The sequence below is a fragment of the Leuresthes tenuis genome, unplaced genomic scaffold (assembly GCF_036924035.1).
Source record: "Leuresthes tenuis unplaced genomic scaffold, fLeuTen1.0.hap1 SCAF_1, whole genome shotgun sequence".
NCBI classification, from domain to species: Eukaryota; Metazoa; Chordata; class Actinopteri; order Atheriniformes; family Atherinopsidae; genus Leuresthes; species Leuresthes tenuis.
In genome coordinates, this window is record NW_027325355.1 from 21657956 (window position 1) to 21682040 (window position 24085).

Here is a 24085-nt window from a genome sequence, read left to right on the forward strand (position 1 = left end):
ATACTGTTGTCTTTTTCTGCTTTTACACAAAGAGGCACACGCACACATTCCCAAGTTCTGAGGTCATCCACCAGAGCTGCTTTATGCAGCTCCTGCTGTAAATTCGTTTATGTGTGCCCTTTTTTTTTTACCACCACCCCCCCACCCCTCTATCTTATTTTCTTTCTCTTACACCAGTTTGTACAACTGTCTTGTGAAACTGAGGTCAAAGTTCAACATCAGAAAGAAAGAGGACAAGCTAATTAAGCCAACTAACACATGGCTGCAGTAAATGTAGTTTCTTCCTTTTAAATCAGCATTGCAAATTAATCTCCAACAGTATACACACAAAAAGGAAGAAAAGGCAAGAAATGATGAATGTTAAATGATGAATACTATATGGCGCCATCCTTTTTTCCTAATTGCTAATTATTTCTGTCATATCTGTTGAATATATTCTGCCTTCAGATTCAAAGATTAAAAAAAGATGGGGAAAAAAAGAGGACAAAGACCGTATATCAAATGTTGAAACATCTACTGTAAAAACGTATGCTCATATCCTATTTGATAGAAGCCAATAATGCTAAATACATAACTGATCAAACATGAGTGTGAAATTAGAATAACTGGCAGCAAGTCACAATCATGCCACCTCTGTCTGGTCTCTTAGTTACTGAAGAGAAACACTGGCAGCTTTCTGTACTACGTACAGAATATTGCCCTAGCTTTGTTAGAAGGTAGCTACTGCTTATTATTTATGCACTATTCAATCCTCACCCCATCTATATTTATATCACCTAACTTATCATATGCCTATTTCATTTCCTTTGTTGTAAATCATGCTATAGTTCTTGTGAACAGTCTATCCAGCTGTATAATATGTTTTCAACAACTCAATCAATCAGTGTGTATTTTGCTAAATTACCTGTATATACGGTCTCACCTGTACATAGATTTTCATCTGCAAATACTGTCCATATGTTATAAAACAACCTGTTCATACCTCTATATACCATACTATATATGCTGCATGCACTCTGCTTATTGCACTTCTGGTTAGATGCTAAATTGCATTTCGTTGCTCTGTACCTGTAAATGTTTCATGACAAAAAAGTTGAATCTAATCTAACCTAAGTAAATTTTTCACCTTAAAAAATACATCAATATTCCACCTAAGTTCCCAAATGCTTACAATATATTGGAGGACAAAGTGACACAGCACAGTAATGAGGTGGATTACATACCGATGATAACCTTTTCAGCCTGTCACAATTTATTGTCATACGTCCCCCTCTGCTCACAGTTTTCACCGTGCATCCACTAAGAGTTCGGCGAAGTGACGTGCGTGATGAGACGCATGCAAATTCTTAGTCTTGCAACATTTATTTTGTGAGTGTTTAATAAACAGATCAAAGACCTCAACAGATTTTTCTCTGCCATTTACTGGATTGTCTTAAAGCACTTTAACAAAATACTTTCCACTCGATGGAGTGACCTCACAGCTCAGGCATTCCGTTAAGAGCGGGAAGATGCTGCACCTCCCGAGTAAATGATGTAAACATTATCGTTTTGCAGCTTGTAAAACCATATACCATGTAGCACTGGAATTATATGCTGACCTCATGTTCCTTATTAAATAATATTGGCAATCTTAAAATGTCTATTAAAATGAGTGATTTCAGCAGTGTGGGCCCAAACTATTGAAGTTTTCATGCTGTTTTTGTTTGAAGCTACCGTAGATTGATAATATTAGAGGCTAATCAGGAGTGGTAGAAAAGAGATCCTTATGGCAGTCGGTTTAAACACTTCTCGTCAGTTATGTTTCCTAGAAATCCAAGTAGCTTTGTCTCCAGATTGACTATAAAAGCAAAGACGTGATACATTATCACAAACAGGCTAGAAGAAATTCAACAGTGGAAAACTGGGAATGCTTTGAAATCAATTATAGATCATAGGCAGCTCCATTTAAGCATTGCTTACGATTTTAAAATAGCACAAGGAGTAATAGCCAGCTCAAGGGACATAATGAGTCAGGCATTGCTTTGGAGTGTCCTTCACAAACAGCATAATTTTGTTCTAACATGCAGCTGATTCCTGCCTCATCAAACATGCTATCTATACATTATCAACAACCGTTTCACTTGTTTTAATTGTACTTCTAGCACTTCCCCCTCTTTCTCGATCACAGGCTCTGTGGGCAAGTGTGTTGGCTGAACCTCACAACTGAACTTTACAGTTTCTAAAAGGAGAGATAATAAGCCCGTTCCACACAAGTTGACACCATGTCTTTGGTCAAAACAGTACATGGACAAAGCACCGCTGCACCCAGGACAGCTGGTTTTAGGGGAAAACTTCTGTGGGGTTTACCTTTTTTTCTCTTTTTTTGTCACTCACCTTTATGATACAATGCAAACTAAGATTTGTTCACAGGGTTCACTTAACAACCATCAGAGAAAGTTATACCATATGACACAGCAAATACCTCGTCTTACATTAGCACACATAGCAAACTGAGCTCACACTAAATTTAAAAAAGAAATACTGGAATGGCAATATTTGTAACTGCATTTATAAAAAGATGAAACAGTTAACAACGTGCACACACACACACACACACACAAAACATAAATTACCAACACACTGCAAGTCCTGCAGGTTGGTCAAATTACAGAGCTTACATTTTCAACAAGCATGAATAAGCTAATAGCCAAAAGAGTCACAGCCAAATTATTTCACAAATACTTACATTTTCCTTGTCTGTGGTTCAGCCACTTACTTTGCTACTATTTCCTGTAATAGTCAAGGGTGTTCAACCACCCAGGTTGTCGAAACAATACAAACAAAATTGATTGGCATTCACTAACAGGTTTTTGCTTTCATGTTCCCTGAGGCTGGAGGTCGAGTGCTGCTCTCTGCAGCTGACAATAGAGTTGTTGGTGTGCTGAGTTTACTTCATGGTTGTATCTAGACCGGGATGTCTGAGCTGGCTGTAAATCTGCACATTTCCAGACTTACAGGTGGCCCCAATCAAAGTGACAGTGTTGGTTTATAATGGAAGGTAAAGATGTTTAATGCCTAGATGCATATAAATGGTTGAATTAGTTTTGGAAACGAAACTAATTGGGAAAAGTCTTACATACACATAAGGTATAAAGCAAAGTATATATACAAACATACAAGTTTGTTTTTATCTCTTCTCTTAAATCTAACCTTTATTTAAATCCGGAAAATGTGATTCTTGAGACCTAACATCTCTTTTGAAATAGTGACCGGGCCAGAACAGGTCGCAGCTCAAACAAGCAGGCAGAGGTTAGGCCAAAGGTAAGGTTCAATTCACAAGACACAAATAAACCATAATTCACAGGTCTAAAACTGGCTGACAACCCTGTCATGCAAGACAAGTTTAAACTAAGTACCAGCTAGGAGTGGATAAAAGGTTGGGGTAGATATACTGTGGGGCTTTGTGAGTTGATGGGTATCAGGTGTGCAGGCTTATTGGCAAAGAAGCTCCACATCTAGATACACACAAATACAGACAGGGGACTTGCAACAAACATAAGGGAAAATAAGTTGATTCAATAAATTCAGGCACTATATGGCAGGTTTTTCTGTAAGACAGATGGCAGCTTATAAAAGTTAATAGTATAAGTGAAAGTTTTTACATCAGTGACATCTGAGACATGACAGCATAGATCACCTGTATTTACGTTTCAAACTTAATTAAGTGCGTTAAAATAAGTGCATGTTAAATCTCCAGTGGACTAGTAAGCTTTCCTACATAAGAGGTAATGAGACTGTGTACTGACACCCAAATCATGATGTTCCTCTTAACCTAACCAAATCGTTTTAATGTCTAAAATTAACTAATTTACTAAATTAACTAAACAAACAGCAAGTAAAACTGAAATCCAAAAAATTGACATTTGGGGAAAATAATGGTCACATTCAGGACTTTAACACAAGGTTCCTTTGTGAAAGAGTTATTCTCCCGCCACTCTCTTAGCTGCTTCATGTTGTTCCAAAAATGCTTGTGGAGCTTGTCGATGTCAAAGTGCTGTGGTTTATGATTTAGCACTGCCATCGTTTTAAGCCACAGAAAGGAAGAAAAGACTGCTGACTTTTATACTGTTTACAGTGTTTGTGACATCTATAGTCAAAAGCGGTATGAAAGAGAAGTGATTATATAGACACCAACTAGTGCTTTGTGTAAAAAAAAACATGCATAAAGAACACCCACATATATATGCATATATAGATTCACATCTATGTATATAATGAAGACTGCAGTCGGAAGGATGGATGCTGAAGAAATACTGGAAAAAGAATGGATATTGCAGAACATCTTCACAATAAATCACAGTTTTGTCAGCAACAATGCCTGCTAGTTTGTTTCAAAACACACACAGTGCCAAACAATTAAAAACTGACGAGAGTAAAAATGTCAGAAGCACACTTTTCGTTATTTCGCATTGCTGGAAAACTTGGTGTTTGTACGTCTTACAGCTGATTTCTAATTTACAATTTTTTTTTTCCTCAATAGATTGGTCAGTTATTTAATTCAGCCTCCAGTTAGGGACAGCAGCAGTCCAAGACAGCATACATTTTCCAAACCTGAAGAAAGATTCTTGGTTCCAAGACCTGATCTGGATCAAAATCAAACATATCCAAATTTGTACGTAACTTTCTGAGTAAACATCCGAGCAGTTTTGAATATACTTTTGTGCACTTAAAACCACAGCACTGCAGTTACTTATCATGAGAGTTCTGATAGGTGTCATACAACCAGGAGAGAACAAGAATTAGGAGCAAAATCATATCCATTCAAGAGTAATTAACTTGTGGAGGAGGGGCTAGCATTAGCGATGCGAGATAACAATTCTTAATGTTGCCTTCACCGTAAAGTTTCTGCCTGTTTGTCCTGTGTGCAGGTTAAGAGATGGCTGATTCTTCTATAACAATAAACACGACCATGTGGTGCCATTTTAGACAAGAGCATTATGTACCTGGAGATTTTATGGAGTTCCAGATGGGATGTAGAGGCCTACAGGATTGTAGGTTCGCCCTAGATCTCTCATTTGTTATGTGACCGCTGAGCTGTGGTTGTTTTTAAGTGCATAAAAGTTCCTCAAATGTTGCTGTAAGGGACATGTAGACCCCCCTACATGTCCCTTATTATATTTAAAGTATTTGGGATTGGACAGGACTGTTTATTTATTGGGAGTGATTTGTTTAGTCATTGTAGTAATTCACAGGCCAAACTACTGGCAGTTGTTGATATGTCCAAATCCAAACCAGGCAGAGAATTACTGCATTTGCATGATTAGACTGACTCAACAATGAAGTGTTTTTCTCAGTCTCTGAACTTGAGATTTGTATGCAGATAGATTTGTATGTGGATAGAAACATGTGTCTACCTGCTTCTTGACAAGCACATGACTGACACCAATTCACAGAATGGACAAATGCTGAGAGCTTATCTCATAAAGTGAAATCTTACCCTCTACAAACTTAATATAATCATCATAACTGCCCAAATTTGAATCACCTTCTACCCAAATGTGATTCAATCTAATGTCCTAAACCAAACCTCAACTTTAAAGCAACATTCACAACTTAATAGTGAGAAGATCTGATAAGCAGGAGTCAATTCTGTGTAAATACAGGGTTTCCACTAATGGAAATGTTTCAACACCACAGTGTTTTGATGATGCCTGGAAGAGATACACACTAGAATACATCACAGCACCTAGTTTATGGCTGAGTCAGTTATCAGGAGTTTATCTGCTATCTCCAGCTTTTAAAGTAAGTGTTCCTCTTAACTTCTCAGCATTCCTTAAATGGTTTCAGCACAATCTGATAAGCAGAAAGGATTCCAGCTCCTCTCACTCACTAACTCATTCACACATTCTGAATATTGAATTAGAGAAAAGAACCTGGTGTCTTGCTCTGAGGGAAAAAAAATAAGAAAGAAAGCAAAGCAGATGGTTTTTATTAACCCTCGTTATGTGTGTGTATGAGGCCAGTTCATTTCTCAGCCACCATGTCCTCGACGAAACCTGGTTGTGCTCTATTTGTTTTGCATTACTTCTGTTTTTTATTAGGTTGAATGTGAGTAGAGTCTTTTGACACAGATTGCCCAACACTGGCTCAACATGGAGCATTACACAAACGCTAGTCTGCCCCTCCTGTTTAGGATCCCAGTGGTGGACTGGGCCCTTTATAGAGCAAATTGGAAAAGGAGAATGCTCATTGACAAACAAACAAAAATACTGATCTTTGCAATCAATCATCATTTGATCCTATGGTTTATTTGGTATTTTTTCTCTGTTGTGATTTATGTCCTGCTGCAGTGGGGTCTACAGCAAATAATTTATCACAGCTGAAAGAAACCTTTAACCTCCAACATTAGAATAAATGGGTTTGGGTAGGTTTTACCTCGACCAGCATGCATTTGTGGATATTTAAAGTGAAGCAGTTTGAAATGTTTTGGAATGTAAGGTCGGATTTAAAAGTCTCCTTTAATCCCTTGAAACCACATTTGTGTTTCTCTAGAAATATATATATTTTTATTTTGGAAACCATAAGACATTCTGTCTCAAGACCTTAATAAGACATGATGACAATCCCCATTTAAAAGTCACACACCAGTCTAGAGAATGTGGCCACTAGTGACTGGCAATAACTAGCTGGTAAGCTGCTATTCGCAACCAATGACTAGTCCAGCCTGAGATGGTAGCAGCCTCTTAGCAGATACAGCAGCTGGTGGGCTGGAGGGAGCCAGCAAGCCAGATGTGTGGCTTCTAACAGTTACTCACTGGACCAGCTGGCTACTGGTGCATTTTCAATATTGCTGAAAGTCACAGAAAGTGAATGCATCACAGTTATGATATTTCTAGGTGAATTTGACCTCTGTTATGTAGTTTTTTTGTTTGTCCAATGTCCCCTCCTTGGCTTTCCCAGCTATTTCATCGTGTCATCACAAAATATGCACATTAACTGTGAAGTCCCACCCTGAAAGTGGTCAAAATTGGTTCTTCCATTATCTTGTGTCAAGCATACCGGCTGTCTGACCTAGACTTTCTGAGGTTGTAGGTGGTGCGCCACAGATTCAAGTCAGAATCGGATTTTATGGCTGATTTTGGCAGAAAACAAACCCCTGATGGGCATGTAAACAAGGTGAAAAGTTTACTTTTATTGATGGGACTTTCAGTGTGTTTTTGTCTCAGAACAGCTACATCATGACAGTCAGAATTCCGTCAGTCCTCATGTCTTTTCTCTCTCCCTCCTGTAATCACAGTTACAGTTCTGCACCATAAAGCTCCCCAAACTAAACAGCCTCCCCTGTATGAAGTTTCTCCAGTCAAATCTTATCAAGTGTGGAGCCCCATTTGTGGGTCACTGACACGAAAACATTTGAGCTGCCCTGCTGTTGATAATCAAAAGCTTCTTCCACTGCTGGTCCTCCTTCTCCTTCAGTGCCCCGCCCATCCTTTTCTTCTCTCTTTTCATTGTCAAATTACAAAATAGACTTCAAATGAAACCAGAAAAAGTAACGTTGCCTTCAAAATAAAACTAAATTTCTAAATGAATAAGAATCTTTAAAAAAGTATACCATATAGATACTTGTGTGAACACGTATAATGAACAGGTAACTTTTTTAGATCTGAAATAATAAGTATGCAGAAACATCGTTTCACAACATCACGGGCATCTTGCGTAATAAAATGTTAAAAGTTTCTTCTTCATTATGTTCTACAGTATAGATGTCCTGAATAATTGAATGTGGAGATAACAAGCCATGTAAAGATGAACCATTTGTATTTTTGGATTAATTTCCCTCACTGGTGTTATAACAAATATATCTGATATCTGTGTGGGAAAACCAAATAAACAAGCTTTATATTTTATTATGAAAGAATTAGCCGGAAATGTCTTCGTACTGGCGCTGACTTGATGGTGGTATCTTTGCCTCCCCGCTCTGGTTCAGCATCCGTCTTAACCAGAGTGCACGGGGCGCGCAGTATGGATCCGTTACGCATTACGCACTATGGTGTGCTTTTTGGCACTGTTGGATTTCTGACATGTGTCTCTTAGTGCTATAAAGACGTCAGATCTTTAAAGAAGCTCTGCTGTGACTTACAGTTAAAAAATACAAGTCCGACGTTTCTGTTCGTCTTTGATGTAGAGCACGGATGAGACTTTTTCTGCGCACACATACACTTTTCTGGACTTAGGACATCATTTGTTCGACTCTATTTTTGGGGGGTGTTTACTATATGTGGATACTAATTCGGGACGATGGGAGACTCCGTGTTCCTCGACAGGCACAATTCCTATCTTGTAAGTATCTAGTTCAATTAATTATGTTGACTCGAACGTGCGCCCCTGAGACTTAAGGGGGGTTATATCTTGTGCTGTCTGACGCACGATTGGGATGTTTTTGAGAAAGAGAGGAAAGTTTTTCCTTGCTCTTGATCATGACATAAATACAAATTTGCAAAGCGGATTTGAAACCTGCCTTCCTTTCTGTGCTCATCGGAAATGCCTCTGCAGAACTTCGGTTATCTTCTGCAATCTTGCCAAAAGTCAGCACTTCATCATCATGCAGTCATAACCTCCTTTACACACTTTACATTTTAGGACTTGCAGCAGATGTACTTGACTTTAAGAGTTTTACTAAACAAAGGCAATTCCCTGTAAAGTATGAGTGAAGGAGAAATTTGAAACTGACCAGACCAAAGGGGCCTCAACATGCAGAGACACCCTGTGATGGAACATTTCAGTAACATGTGGTGCACAGAGCACATACACATTCAGAACTACATGACCACACGTTTCCTGGTTTGAAGACTTTTAAAGCTCAAAAAAGATGCCGGAACCTGTCGCTGCTTTTTTGCGGAGAGACACAGATGTTTAGGTTAGACATACTACACCTCAAAGCTTGATGGCCCGAAGAAGGCAAAACACAGATATAGGTCAAGGCCATGAGGACTGATGAGGGTGCTGGTAAGAACTGTGCCTACAAAATGAAACCCCCAGCGTTTTGAAGCTCATATGTGATGATTTGGCATATTTCTGACAAAGATTAGGAAGCACTTGAGAAACAACAGGCTGCTTGCAGGACAGGCTTGGTTTAAATGCACTTACTGAACCACAAACACACATGGCAGTATTTTATCATCTCCCCCGTTTGTTCCCATCCCTCCAGTGGTGAGGAACCTTCTGCTGACTGCTCCAGCGGTCTGTCTGGTCTTTATGAGCAATGTTTCTGTGGCTGGAAATGTTCGTAAACCTGCATGCATTGATTGGAAAACAATACAATTTTCTTTGGCTTTGCTGGCACCGTGCTGTGGTTTGAGTCAGTGCTTTGTAGCTGGGATATGTGGTGTGGAAGCTGCTGCCACATGGCCAGCGGTAATGTGTCTAAAATTCATCCAAAACACTGGCTTGTTCTCAATGTAATAATCATCTAGAGTGCACATCACCATCCTTGAAAAATTACATCTGATGTGTGAGGACTTTTTGTTGACGAAAATCTGCCAGCTTTTATGAACCCAGTCATACACAGTAGGAAATCAAATAACCCCTCAGAATAGCTGATGTGATTAGGAGTGAAAGTAATGGGATTAAATTGTGTTACAGCCATGATATGGAGAAATACCATAAAATTATAGCATCTTTTAAATAAATGTGATGGTATAAAGAGGATCTGAAATATTGTGGACTAGGATTACTCAGAGCTCAGATATGTGGAAAAAACAGTGACCGTTGAGCTTGTGTTAGCCTGTAAGTATGCAAGTATTCAAATGGGGAGGAAACCCCCAGTCAGAACACGATGCGACTGGAAGGCTTGAGGATTGCTGATCCAGCTTTATATATTCCTTATATTTTATGTCATACTTAGCTTGGGAATTCCCCAGAATCAATAATATTTGGAGGGTAAGTGAATGGGAATCTTGGGCTGCCTCCCTTTGCTCGCCGTTCTTCATGGTTTCCGAAAGTCTTTCAAAGTTTTTCTTTGGACAATCTAGCAATTTCCTCCCAGTCCTTGTATCTGACCATTTTCAGAAGAATGTGTTTTTTTTGTCTGTGAAGCCACTTCACACTGACCCGTGGATCACCAAATCATAAAAAGAGCTCTTAACTCAAGGGATGAACCAGTGTTGTGCCTAGACATAACAGACCATTTAGTATAGAATTTTAAATTATATCTTTAGGCACTTTGTTACGAGCAGCCTGTCACAACAAGATGGAATCGATTCCAATTTCTGTAGTTGCTTCTACAAAAATACCAAAGATAACACAGTTTGACAGACATAAAATAATATTTTGTTCCAACAGAGAACAGCGTGTCCATAAAAAAAAAAAAAAAAATGAGGACACTGTAAAAGTGGAGGACAAAAGAATAAAATCAGTGGCAACAGGTCTTATGGAGGGATGAATCCTCCCCAGAGCCCGAACCTCAACAGTATTCAAGAAGCCTGGAGAACTATTCCTGAAGAGTACTTATAGAAATGACAGAAGGTTTGTCTAAAAGGGTTCAGGCTGAGTTTGTTGAAGAATAAAGATGCTCATGCTAAATAATGGCTATCAAGCTCATTAGAATTGTACAGAATTATTTTGCCTTATAGCAAAACGTTACATCTATTTCCTGTTTTCTAGGCCTTATATAAAGAATATAGGGATGGCTCAAGACCTTTGAAGAGTACTGTATGTGTCCCACACGAAGAAAGGGAATGGCAAAAACGTGCAAGTTTTGTGGCATACATTTATTGTATTTGTTTTTCAAATTTAAGATCATCAGTAAATACTGCAGTTATTTCCTTGAGTAGGATGTGCATAATTTGGTCTGCTAAATGTCTGAAAGTAGTAAAGATATGCATAAAAAATGTCCATAGATGGTTACATCCACAAATGTAACTAGAAATAACTAATAGCAAATTAGTTTTTTGAGTTGAAAAATGATCTAAACACGTACTAATCATCTAACAATCTGCAGATTGATTTGCTGTTATTGTTTTAGAGCTTTTATAAGTCTAAATTTATGGTCTAAAGTCTAAATCCAAGTCCAAATCTAAATTTAAATAAATCCAGTTTATGGATATCTGAATTTGCTGTGGTCATATCAACACATCTTGCAAAGTGTCTGTTGATTCTCTACTTTTCATAAACAAGCAGAAAAACACACTAAAGTAATCTTGCATAGTAACTTTGGAGCATTTGTAAATGTTGGAAAGTATGTGTGAAAAGAAGTCCATCTACTGTACTTTGTGAAAGCTTTATAAGGTCAAAAAATTCACTCAGACAGCGTCTATTGATTGTAAACATACTAAACTATTTTACAGGAAACCTTAAACCACAACTTTAATACAAAAGCAGCCAGTGAAGGCAGAAGAGTTATGTCCTGACAGGACATCATAATCAAATACAAGTGCAGTTCTGCCAGGTTATGCATTGCTGTCTCATAAATTCTCAACACTTAGTTGAACTTGGTAGAAGACGGCCTTTGAAATATGACAAAGAAAGAAGATCGAAATGAAATTGCATTGGTATTAATGGAGGAGTATTCCTGTCCAAGCCGCTCTTCATGAGACGATGATAATCATACGCAGGTTTTTGTCATTCCTGCCAGGTTAGATACATATTTCAGGTTCTAGGTTGCCAGACTCATAGGGATGGAGAAGACAGAGATGTATCTAGAAAGCGAGTGCAAGATATGTGTAACAGCACTTTACGGTTGCCATTGCGTAAACGTTTAATCCCCTTTAAAGGCGGCCGAACATTTGTTCCACTTGTTTTGGTGCACGATGTATTGTGCTTATGGCATGAAAGCTCTCTATGCTACTAACTGAATACCAACAGGGATAACAGTCCGAATTGATTACTCAGCTCATGTGCATTTTAAGGAATTTACTCCTCAGTATTGCTGAGGTTAACATGGTATTATGAGGGTTAGGGATGAACAAATCATCCTAATGTAATAATTTTTCAGCATAAAAAAGGAGAAACATGCCAGAGTCAGGTGGTAAAAAATTCAGAGACTTAAGTTTTGATTCAGATATGTTGTACATGCAGTGCATCATGTGTATTCAGAGTAAATACTCAAATTGTTAAAAAGTGAGTGTAGAATGCTGTACACTTACAGTGGACCCCATCTTGGTTATATAGCAAAATGGTAGACCTTCATCCAATCAGTTTGAAGAGCAACTATTTGCACATCCCTCTTGATTCATCTGTTGTTATCATGAGCAGATAATCTATTCACTCATCTATTTTTTACAACCTAAGAAATTAGGATTAATCGCATTAGTCCAGGCAGGAAATCTAAGTCATGTACAACAAATGAGAAGAGTGTCAGTTGATCAAAACAGACACTAATCAGATTTGTTGCTTTGAAGAAGGTGGCGTATTTAGACTGTTTCTGCAGGGTTTGTTCCAGAAAATTGGATTTTCCTTTACCAGCAACAGTGGGCTTCACTCTCTGATTAGCACTCTTGAGTCTGAGGTTGAGCTGTGGGTCACGTGCGCCATGGTGTCTGGTCGTCACAATGTGACAACAGAGAAGTGAATGAACAACGAAGTTTCAGAATGCTAGTTTGACTGAGCTAATCCTGGAGAGCTGCCAGCTGCCGTTGCTGCTTTGCCAATAGTCAAATAAAGATTGCCTTTGTCTCGAAGCCTTGTTTTGTGTTTACAAGTGTTTGCAATTGGTTACAAGTCCATACTCTCTAAAGTAGGCTTGCATTTAAATTAAGCATTTGTTTAAGCGTCCATGCTTTTGCTGGCCGTGCTGTTAGAGCTGAAATGAATAAAAGTTGCATTTTGAGAGGCTAAGTGTGAAAAGCTCTTGAACTGCAATTGAGTTTTTTTAATCCGCTCAAACTACACTGGAAGGTCAGAAGTTCTCTTACTGTTGACATGGACTTAAGATAGGGTGACAAACAAAAGGAGGTATGAATGAAATAACTGATTATCTTATTCCATAGTTGTTTGTATCATCTAGGGCCCCCTGTCAGCCAGAGAGCACCCTCGTGTTGTCTCCAACTTGTCTTCTCTTTACCAAATATTCCCAACATTTTCAAAATACCATTGTTGTCAGAAACCTTTTTGTGCGCTTTGCCTCCTCATACTGACCCTCTCCGACTCAGTAATGCTGAGAGCAAATGCTTTGCAGCACGCTGTCCTCTTCTTACCTGCTGATGTGTGACCTTGCTCTATCACAGAAGGTGTGTTTGTTTTACTCCCCTGCCACTCCCAATACAAACAGCTCAGGCAGAAAAAGCCACAAAGCAGCGGCTCATAAGCTGAAGTAAAAGCAGGTTTAACTAAATGAATGAATCTCTATTGATTTTTAAGTGTAATGCAGAAGAGAATATCTACAAATACCCACTCAGCATTAACATGAACAATTGAGTGTCTGTGTATGCGTAGGCAAATGGCATCAACCATCCATGCGGCTCATCACCACAGCGAGTTTATTTACATTGATCACAAGTTTTCCAAAGCACACCCTGACCCAGGAGGAGATTTAGAAGGAGTGGACATTTTGTTCGCAGGACTGCAGTTAGAAGGAATGCACTCACTTACTGAATGAATTTAAAGTTTTGCTTTCAAGATCACAGCCTCTCACTTCAATTTAGCTTTTATTTTCCAACAAAATCCCACTTTTAACCGCCTTTTATGATATAATTAGTAATTAATATTATGTACAAACATTCTATATGTTTATTTTGTAGCTTTATTAACCTGGCACTGGAAAGGATTCCTGTTGTTATAGCAAGACAGGAAAAAAAGGACAACAAAGGCAAAAAAAAAAGACACGTTCCACAGCCGTCACTTTTGGCTTGTCATGACAACACTGTCCTTCCCTCGTTTTTCACCCTGTCAGGGAAAGCCACTTGTTTTATTATCAACAGCGAAAGAGAGGTCCGCCCTCCTCAAGACTTGTCTTTTTATGGAGACGGTCGAAGGCTGAGGGGAAAACAGAGCAGGGGAAATGCAGAAGAGAAAGTTCTGGCAAGATCTGATCCACTGTGTGCGGAGGCAGATGTGCTTCCAGTTGCAGGGGTATGATTCTGAACCTCAGCAAAATATGCACTCAAGATATTTTATGGAGATTGACTTCCACATGACACTCTCACCATGCTTTCGTCAGTAGTTTCTTTTTTCTCCTTCAGCAAAGATAAGAGAGTTGGTAAACAGGCTTAACGGGGGGGTGCAGGAGCTGTGTGTGCAGGAGCTATGAGGGCATGATGTCATTTAACTTGTCACTGTGTGAAGTATTACATCATAGTTCAGGAATTCTAAATGACCATAACAGCTTGTTTTCATTGATTTGCCTGTGCTGCAAAGCAGTGAAATGAACTGGAGTCAAAGCAGAGCTATTTATCCTTCATTTTATGAGTTTTCAAGCAGAACTAGATGCTAAATGATAAGAACAGATTGTGCTGTCCTAAAAGAAACGCCTCAAACAGCTGCTGCTCTCTACATGACCTTAGCTACACAGTGTTAAATCTGAGCTGAAAACATTTTCTCTGCTTGCATCGCATAGCAATCTGATTTAAGGATGCAATGGGGGAAACAAAAGAAAAAAAAAGAACTCACACTCCGGGTTAAAAATGTCCGATCGTAAAATGATCAGCAAGTCATAAAGTTTTGGCTGGGATCTCTGTTGGAATCACAACATCAAGCATCATGTCATCTGTTGCTGCTTCAGTGTGTCTTCAGGGGTCAAAGAGCATCAGCCACAGTGTGTCACTGAATATTGGTTTACTCTAACAAGGCACATGTGTTGTTCAAAATATTCATGGAGTGGTGTGGGCCATACACTGCATGACCTCTCTGTGGATGTTTTTGTATCGAATAACCAAATAATCTTGGGACAGGCATGGAGTACATTAATGAAAGGGATCAAATTATCATTCACATGATTGAGATGCAGTTCAAGATCACATTTACGGATGTGAGCCAAAGGTCTGATTGTACATTTGGGCTGGGCTGCTGCTCCTCCAAGTCTCAGTATCCAAAAAATGTTTCCAATTTATGTAATGAACATGTTCTTGGGTTTTCCCATCCATACAAGGTACTGACTACAGCACTTTACAAGAACACAATTAGATTGCACAAACAGTTTGCAAAAATGAAGTAGTAACTACTAACAATCTCTCACTTACTCATGATATTTATTTCAATCTCATTTGTTGTAACATCCAGCTTGTGCAACGTGATTTGCACATCTTATTATTGAGAAGGCATGTCCTAAGATGTTGTGTTTTTTGGCTTTATTAATGCTACTAAGCTTAAAAGTTTAGTGTGCTGCAAAAGTAATTGATATCCAAATCAATATTCAGCTGCTCCGTGCTTTAGGATATATTCGGTACTGTACAAAGGTCTTGAAACGACCCTCATGTCTTCTCATACTGCCAGGAAAACGGTTAAGAGAAATGGCAACAAATGATGTGTCTTTGTCACAGGCTGCTTGTAAAAAAGTGCCTAAAGATACTAAATAAGTTTGATTCTTTTTGCGAAGTTGTCTGTTATGTGTCGACACAACACTGGTTCGTCCCTTGAGGTTGGCACCTTTTAATGCTTAAATGATTCAGGTCAGTGTTAAGTGGGTTATTAAACAAACAAGAAAAAAATTAAAAGACAATGTCTGGACTTAAAATGAGTGAAACAGTAACTAATGTCCAAAGAAAAAAATTTAAAGACCTTCAGAAATCATGGAGAATTATCTTTTTGGAAGTAAAATAAAAAGAAATGTGGGGAGACTTTTGCATGGTACTATACCTATCTGCACAACGAGAAAATATGATCATTTGACTATGTTTAGGTTAGAAGAAAACTATTCCAGCAAGATGTTGAAAAAGTTTTGTCTAGAGGCAATTGATAGTTGTGTACTTGTAATACTTGTAATTTCATCTGTAAAGATGACCCTGGAGCTTATTGCACTGAAACGTCTGGGCTCTAAACAAAGGAATTTGGCATAGTCCTAATAAACAGCCTAACTGCAAATATTAAGTTGTTTCTAAGACAATTTTCTCAGCTTGGAAGGGCACCTGAAAGTTACAGTTCTTACAATCACTTTTCATACAAATAAGATCAGGTTTTCAGAGTTGTTCTACTCTGAGTTTCCTCCATGCTTACAGGAAGTACGTTATTCTCTCCAGAAACAATACCACAGCCGATCCTTTGAATCGAAGTGCAAATAACCTCCGGAGCTAATGTGGCCAAATTCCAACCAGCTCTGCCTGTTTGGTCGGCTGTATTGTCAAGTGCAGCAAAGCTCTTTGCTTCGGAGGAAAAGGCTGAAACATCCCAGAGGAAGACAAAGCGGTCCAGCGGTGGTGAATGTTACGCATTTATAAAATATAAACGTCAAAACTCTTCAGAACTGAAGGAACATCTGAATCTGTCAGTGCAAAGTTCAGAAATATCCAATGTCTTTTCTAGAACCAACATGTCTGTTAATCCAACAATATGTACAGTTGTGCTTATGTAAAAGCCCCAAAGCATGATAATGCAGAAATATTGTGCAGTAATTCTAGATAAGCATATGCAGATATTTCAAACTGGTGTTCTAGAGACAGCTTATCAATATATTACATATTACTTTAAACTAGTAGCCTCAAGGTCAAAAGTGGAATATAAACTAAGTGGCCTGAAGTAAACTTCCTCACTGTCGGACTGTTATGATGGTGATACTTTTCCGTCTGGGATTATCTGAGATTAGGATATGCATGTCTACGTGACCTACCCATATGTGCTCATACAAATCGTCATCATGCACATAGAGAAGGAAAAGAAAAACTTGATTCGGTTGGAGTGATTGGATCAGTCAGATTTGCTGATGAGCAGGAAGGTGGAGTTCTAGCCCGGCGACATGTCATAGAGCCTCACTGATGGAAATATGCAGACTTTGAGTAACACAAATGATGCCAGCATTAACACAGATAGTTATGACAAGACTAACCCACGCATGTGCTGCAGCAGAGATAACGTTCACATGCTTACAGCGGGTGTGTGCATCCAAGTTGTGCTTGGTATGCAGATATGTGCATATATGCGCGTGTGCCCATGCGTTTAACCTGCGGGTTGTGTGACAACTAGTAAAATCTGTGACCCAGGAGTTAAAGGGGTCTTTCCTAAGACTGGATTAGCTGCTCTCAAGGCTGCCACTGGAATGTGAGGATCAACAAGTCTGTTGTTGCAGTGCACGTTCAAACACACACGCTCATTCCAGCGTGGCACGCTCACTATTTACCTACCAGGCTATCACTCTCTATTAATAAGCTCCCGCTTCTCCTTTGCTATTTCCTCTCTCTTTTCTCACCGGGAGCATATCTGGAATTGGATTTCAAGAAGCTAGTGACGCGAGGAAATAAGTGGCTATTTTTTATCATTTACATCTGAGCATGGCTTTGTGCAGACATAAATGAAGATTAATTGAGTTTTTGCGTGTCTGGTAGTTCTGAAAAGCTGTTGAGAAATCCAAGTGCACAACCTGAAACCTTTTTTTTTTTCATAGAAAAGTTGGCCTTTTTAATGAAAAAGAGGCAGTGGCCTTTCATTTGGATCATTTCACCACAAAAATAAAAATTACACTTTCTGAGAGGTTTAGTGAAGATTTGGCCATGCTGACTGATGAACTAACTGATCCAAACTGATCCAACTCTAAATACTTCCAGATGACCACAACTTCATTGTATTCTCACACCTTCTGGAAGACTGATGTACGTGGTCTTCAGGTAATTAAGTTTTGTTTTAATGCAAGAGTGAACTTCTTGTAAACTGAAGCCCTTTGCACTGCTGCTTCAAGATGTAACAAATGCAGCGTTGTAGTCCATCCTGTTTATAACACACAAAGGCGGAATGTGGGTGTTGGTAGTTTTTGCATCTTTGATTTAATCACAGAGCCAAAATCTGCATTTGTATGTAAGGTAAAGCTGTAATGCCAGCACTCAAAACTCTTAAGAAACTCTCAGCTGATTCAGTTACTCCACTTTCACGGCCACATCGCCTATGTTAATGGAACAACATTGGCATAGCAACAATGTCTGTTTTAATATCATAACTGTCCCAGGAGGTGACTTAGTCTAATTTTAGGGAAGTAAAATTCTCATTAACGAAAAAAAAAAAGACTTATAAAGGGGCGAGGACACTAGGTTCATTAGAAATTCTCAGGAAACACTCTTTTTTTCTTCATTTGCCTTATCAATTTCTGACAAAGACCTCTCTTAAATGATCAATAAATGAATTCATTGTAGTGTGTAGAATGCAAAGTGGGGACATAGTTGGGATATGTCAGGGTGTCGCTTGAATGGTTTTTCTTTTTCATTTTCCTCCAAACTTGTATATCACACTCGTTCTTACTTTAACTCACTGAAGGTGTCAGTCAGGAACTGTGGGGCAAACCTTGCTGTACATTCCTTATTGGTCTAGTTTCGCCAACTCTCACTGACACTAAACAGAACCAGACAGAAACAAGCTTTGGTCAAGTTTAGATGCCTCTCACAGAGCACTGCCACAAGGAAGGCAATAAGTAGTTTACTGTGTTCATTAAACACCCCATTAGCACTTATCAGTCTCTGCTTAAAGTGTTCAGCACCTGGCTGTTATTGTCAACACTTTATAGCCTAATTTGCTGGCACACATTGACTCACACACACACGCATGTTGGTCAGTTGAAGGTTGACTGGTGTGTGCGGCAACAGAGCTCTGCGTTCACTCTCTTTCTGCCAGGAAATCAATAATACACCAGCCGACCTGACAATGACCTGTGTTGCACGTGCACACACCCATGCACCCATAAACACATGCATGGTTACAGCTACTGTGCCGGGAGAACAAAGCATCGCTGGGCTGTGACGGGTGTGTCTTGGGTCTTCAGGAAGTTACACTTGGCTAAAACTTCCTGGACTGAAACAAGACTGCTGCTTTTAAATAGCTGATTTAATTACTTCTGAAGTGTTTTCTCCCAGTATATGTGCAGTTTTTACAGTAAATGAATGGCTTATTGATAGATAGCTTTCACTTACGTTGCTGCCATGGTTATTCACTTTTTAACCCATTTTTAGTTTCACTTTTTAGTTTAGTTTCAGTTTTACCCATTCGTAGGAAAACATAAAAGCAGATTTCTCATGAATTTTACAACATTCTGTCACAAAGATGTCTGTATCAAGCATGATGAGGTGAAGGCAAGTATCGTGTTAAAATTGTGCTGGTACCACAGAAGGCTAAAGTGTTCTTTACCACTGACTTTTCACTAGGGTGACGAGAACTACCCCAGACAAAACTGCTTTTTCTTTTAAAAGATCAGATATATTACATCTATTTCATCCAAAAAGTACAAAATTCAAGTTTTGTTTGCAGATTTTTATGCAACTTTTTGCACAGACCATAGCATGTCCAAAACTAACCAAGTAGATTAGATCCCTAAACCTAACCAAACAGAGACTGACAGCAGAAGTAAAAATAATTTGTCACCACCCTCACTCTCTTCCAAAACAGGTTTTAAGTTGTTCTTTGTACTCCCTTAATTTAGAAGTGAGATTTATGTGTCCCTCAAGACAAATTCATGTGCCCACTGTGACGTGGGTGTATGACTGTCCACCACCACAGCGGTGTTATATGGATTTGTCTCTGTTATTTTGTCCATGGAGCCTCATGGAACTAATATCAAAACATTAATTGTCACCGTAATGCAGGGTTAAAGAGGTCATTGTTGTTTCTGTGAGGTCAGGTTGAATGGTGTGTTGCTCTTTACTGTAAACAATGATATCTTACCATAAGAAAACTGTAGAGGAAGCAGTTAGATGAGATATCTAAAGAAAAGGAACACCGTGGTTGCATTGCAAGTGGTAGATAAATTCGTTACTCAATTGGATAGGCTCTTTCTAACTTTTTGTAATGTTTCTGGTTGTGTAATCATATATAATTTATTTCTGGTTATGTATAATGTGTCAGTTGTCATGTTGAATATGTTACACCATAGTGCCATTTTAAAGATACATCAAATGGTTAATTCTCTTAATAGACAGTTATTTTGGGAGAGGGTCGGGTGACATTTTTCATGATTTGAAATTACATTTTCAGAGCTGAGTGAGTGGAAATCTAGCAATATGTGTGCAAAATGTAACAATTTTCAATAGCGAAGTATGACGAAAGTGCTTTTTGGCAGTTCAGCCATCAGTGGCCCTAGGAGCTCAAATCTGCTTTGTTTCAACCCGGTTATACATTCCACCACAGTCATGGAAGACACTCAGTCTCCGTTAGACAACTGAAAAGACAGGTCAGACTCAACCTTCTCCTCGAACAAGAGCCCTGGGGCATAGAAAAGGGTCCTTGATTTGTTTTTAGGGCAAGGATAATGTGAAGCACACTGAACACATTGTCACATATCAATGAAGCTAAGATAAATCAGCAGGAAAAAAATGGAGGCCAGCTTTGGGTATTGTTTTCATTACTCTCTTTGTATTTCCCTATTTCCAACACATGTGGCCTACATTATCTCCTGAACATATGTGCATGCCTGTCTTGTGCACACACGTTGCTTTTAAGCAGTATGCAAATGCTGGCACGTGCCTCATAAAGCAACCACAGCTCTGCCTTAACTCTGTCATCTTCATCAGCAACATCATATGGATTCTGAGGAGAAGACCTATATTTAAAACCCCTGCTCTCAAGCTACCCTGCAGGATTAAATGGCACCCACAAAATAAAGAGTCTTAAGCAGACTTCATTCTGATCCCTCTGTGTTAAATGGATTGGATGGAAGAAACACACCGAGGAAACCAAAAGAACGTACTGTACTTTTGTCAGCTCACGTTCCTGCCCATGGTGTGAAAAGGTAATAGTTCTTTAAGAGGATCAGAGTATAATCTTGCATCCATAAAAAACCATAAGTTTGCATGCACAGAGATGCCGACATATTAGAACAAAGGGCCCTCATGAGAGCTGCTGTTACCAAACCAAGTGTGTTCTTTTGAAATAGTTCAGAGTGAAGTCATATTTATCTTGAATGACAGTTGCAACCCCACTTCCTGAAAAAAATACAACAAGTCCTACAAGTTGGGGATTGTTTGCTTGGAGGTCTTCAGTGAGGAAATCTTTTTAGGCAAGGAGGACAACCATTCTCCGGTTGCAAAATCCCTCTTTGGCTAAAAGTCCTACCGCCTTACAGTGTGAAATAAAGCTTGTCGTGAAACTCGACAGAGAAAAATGTCGGGGGCTTGAGGGGAAAAAATGTTTTGAAGACAGCAGCTGTTACAAAAATGACAGATGAGTTACACTGGCCGTTTAGCATGAGAAGTTAATTTCCACAATTTGTCCTAAGCTTCAGGGCATGACTTCAGAACTCTGGAAAACAGCCTTGGGTGTGTCCTTGTCATCTTTTCTTGCTGAAATGTTTCTTGACTGCAGGAAGTAACGCGGCTAAGTGTGTTGGAGGTATGTGTTTGTGTACATTTTTGCTTGTCAAAAAAACACGTTGACAGCTAATTGTCAGAAAGTTCTTATCAGCCTAGAAGGTGTTTACAGTGTGTGCATTAGTGTGGATGAGGATGAAACCCGAGAAACCATGACTGGAGTTGAAAGTATTCTGGTTTGCTGGATTTCACCATTCACAGACAGGACAAGAAAGATAAGGCTGCATGATTTAGATTCCTGCTTTACATCTGAGGCCCAACACATCATGGCTTTTCGGCGCCAATAATGCCACTAATCTCTGAATCAACTTTTCAGAACATACCAGGATTGATGGAGTGACACTACGTCAGGAGTGATCTCTGAGCTGCCTCAACATGTGTGTGTGGGAGATCCCGTTCTCACGGTGCTAGCATAGTAGATCTCAGACTGCAGACTGAGTCGATGGGAACCTAATGCCCATGAGGCCACTTACAGAACAATTTTGACTGATTAACAGATAGAATTTACTAAAACTTTGAGGCGGGCTCTTTTTTTCAGCCTTTTTTAAAAAATATTTGGGTCAGTGGAGGCACACAAAATATATTTGGAAGATATTTTCAGTCCAGGCACATTTAATAATTTTTTTTGCACAGGGTTTTCTCAGGGGATGTCACTTGCTTTAAAGCTACAGGACCATTCTTTCTCTGTTGACACCATTATTGGCATCTACAAACCATCCATCCATTTTCTATACCCGCTTAATCCACCAGTTGGGTCGTGGGGGGGCTGGAGCCTATCCCAGCTGTCATCTACAAACCTGTTTCCTAAATTGTTCTGACACTGTAAAAAAAAACATAGAAAGGGAAGTAAGTTTACTTCTCAGTCTCAACTAGGTATGAGATTCTGATGCTATGATAACCTTAAGCAATAATATCCTAACTACCATCATCACAACTATTATTCAAAAGTAGCTTGACAGGAAACAGGGTAGAGAGAGAGAGAGGGTGACAAGCAACCAAGGGCCACAGGCTGGAATTAAACCCGGGATGGCTGCAGCGAGGCAAAGAGCCTACGTACATGGACCAGCCACTCATCCCAGTCAGCTAAACGGCAGCCCAACACTATTTTATTTCTAATATTGTTAGATGGGTATTCAGCCATGTTGTCTGCTCAATAGCAAGTCTATAGTAGAGTATTTATTTCACCAATGCTAGACATACAAACTCAAATCTGGGGTAAGTTGTTCCTGTAGGTTTGAAAACACATGAAGTATTGTCTCCGGTGGCAGACAATCTTATAAAGTATATCTTACATTTACCTTCCTCCTCCAAACTTTATCCATCTGTGTTTTTTCAGTATCTGAAAAATTTCCAACACGGCCTCATTTGTCTTTTCTGACTGGGGGAGGAGTTACTGATGTCCTAATCCTTCATGCACAGCGGACTGACTACTCACCCCAACTGGAGGGATGGAGTTGTTGCTGTACCCTTTAAACAACCTGAAGGATTCCTGCACCTTCTGATTATGACGAGTCATTAAAGAAAAGCTCACACCGCAAGAGCATTATGATGGAAAATTTTTGTTTTGAAACCATGACATTTTAAAATTGTGACACATCGTGAAACTAGAAATTGGCCCATACTTAGTCCCAACATTTGAACTGTAACCTTTATACTATTCGCAGTTAGATGTAGGGTTTTACATTCTGTTATTATTTACATTTTACACAGCATCTTGTCAAAAAGTTGTTCAGTTTTTGGATGGAAACCATTCTGATTGTGTCAGTGTGGTTTTACAGCATGTGCCCAGTGTTTTCAACCTAGGCTAAAACCTTTCAGTGGATACACAGGGACAGCTTGGAGTCCAGTTGGGGATCACGTTTTTGTTTCAAGACTTGTGTCAGTTTAGTGTAAGCATCTGCATAGAGGATGATGGAATGTGGATGGATAAACTTTTATTTTCTTGAGAAATTGTTTCTTGACCGTGAAAAGAAATTCTCCAAAACATTCTGTGTCCAAATAAACTCATATTAAAGGTTCATACATACACATACCTAGCAGTTGTTAAAAGAAACTTATAACCAGGGATTTTTCTTTGTAAATTATCTTTCCATTTCTTCACTGTAAGTATCTATTTTGGTAGGTTGAAAGCCTGCACTTGTCGTTGGCTCCATCCTACTTGGCACTGTTTAGGTTACTGCTGAGTTGTGACCTGAATTTGAGTGTCACGTCACTCCATGGCACACATGAAGGCCTGGAGGAACTCATGCAAACACGAACATGCATGCACGTCAAGGACTAGGCGCTGCCTGTTCAGACCATCTCAGCTACAGTTACGCCACAGTCACTCGGTCTCGCTTCAAGTGCAGCAATACAGCAGTGCATTTTTTCCACTTGCCCTCTCAACCTTCCCAAAATGTGCACACACACATCTGAAAATGCTCCATTTTCCACACTGAATTAGTAATGATTAACCAGCTTTTGTAGCTCAGCTGGTGTGTATAGTTACAGAGAAAGGAAGAGAATTTACTGACTGAGTTGAGATTTCACACATTCCTTGGATAGGGCTTTATTTGTAGGCGTGTGTATGTGCGTCTAACAAGGATAAATGAAACAAAATGCTAGAGATCGCAATACTTGCTAAATTAAGACATATGTAATAGAAACTGATAAAAATTAAGAGAGATGGGGACACAGATCTT

At 39.2% G+C, this 24085-nt stretch overlaps 1 protein-coding gene and 1 long non-coding RNA gene across 3 annotated transcripts in view; both read left to right on the forward strand.

Annotated features, from left to right (window-relative positions):
• LOC140272883 (uncharacterized) overlaps positions 1-24085 on the forward strand; it is an 858120-nt gene that overhangs the window by 308781 nt on the left and 525254 nt on the right. The gene's annotated exons all lie outside the window — the stretch shown is intronic.
• LOC140272296 (rho GTPase-activating protein 6-like) overlaps positions 7863-24085 on the forward strand; it is a 43597-nt gene continuing 27374 nt past the window's right edge. For both annotated transcript variants that reach the window (XM_072367725.1, XM_072367804.1), the window contains exon 1: positions 7863-8319. In XM_072367725.1, coding sequence (XP_072223826.1) covers positions 8278-8319 — 42 coding nt within the window. In that variant the 5' untranslated portion in view covers positions 7863-8277. The remainder of the gene's footprint in view (positions 8320-24085) is intronic.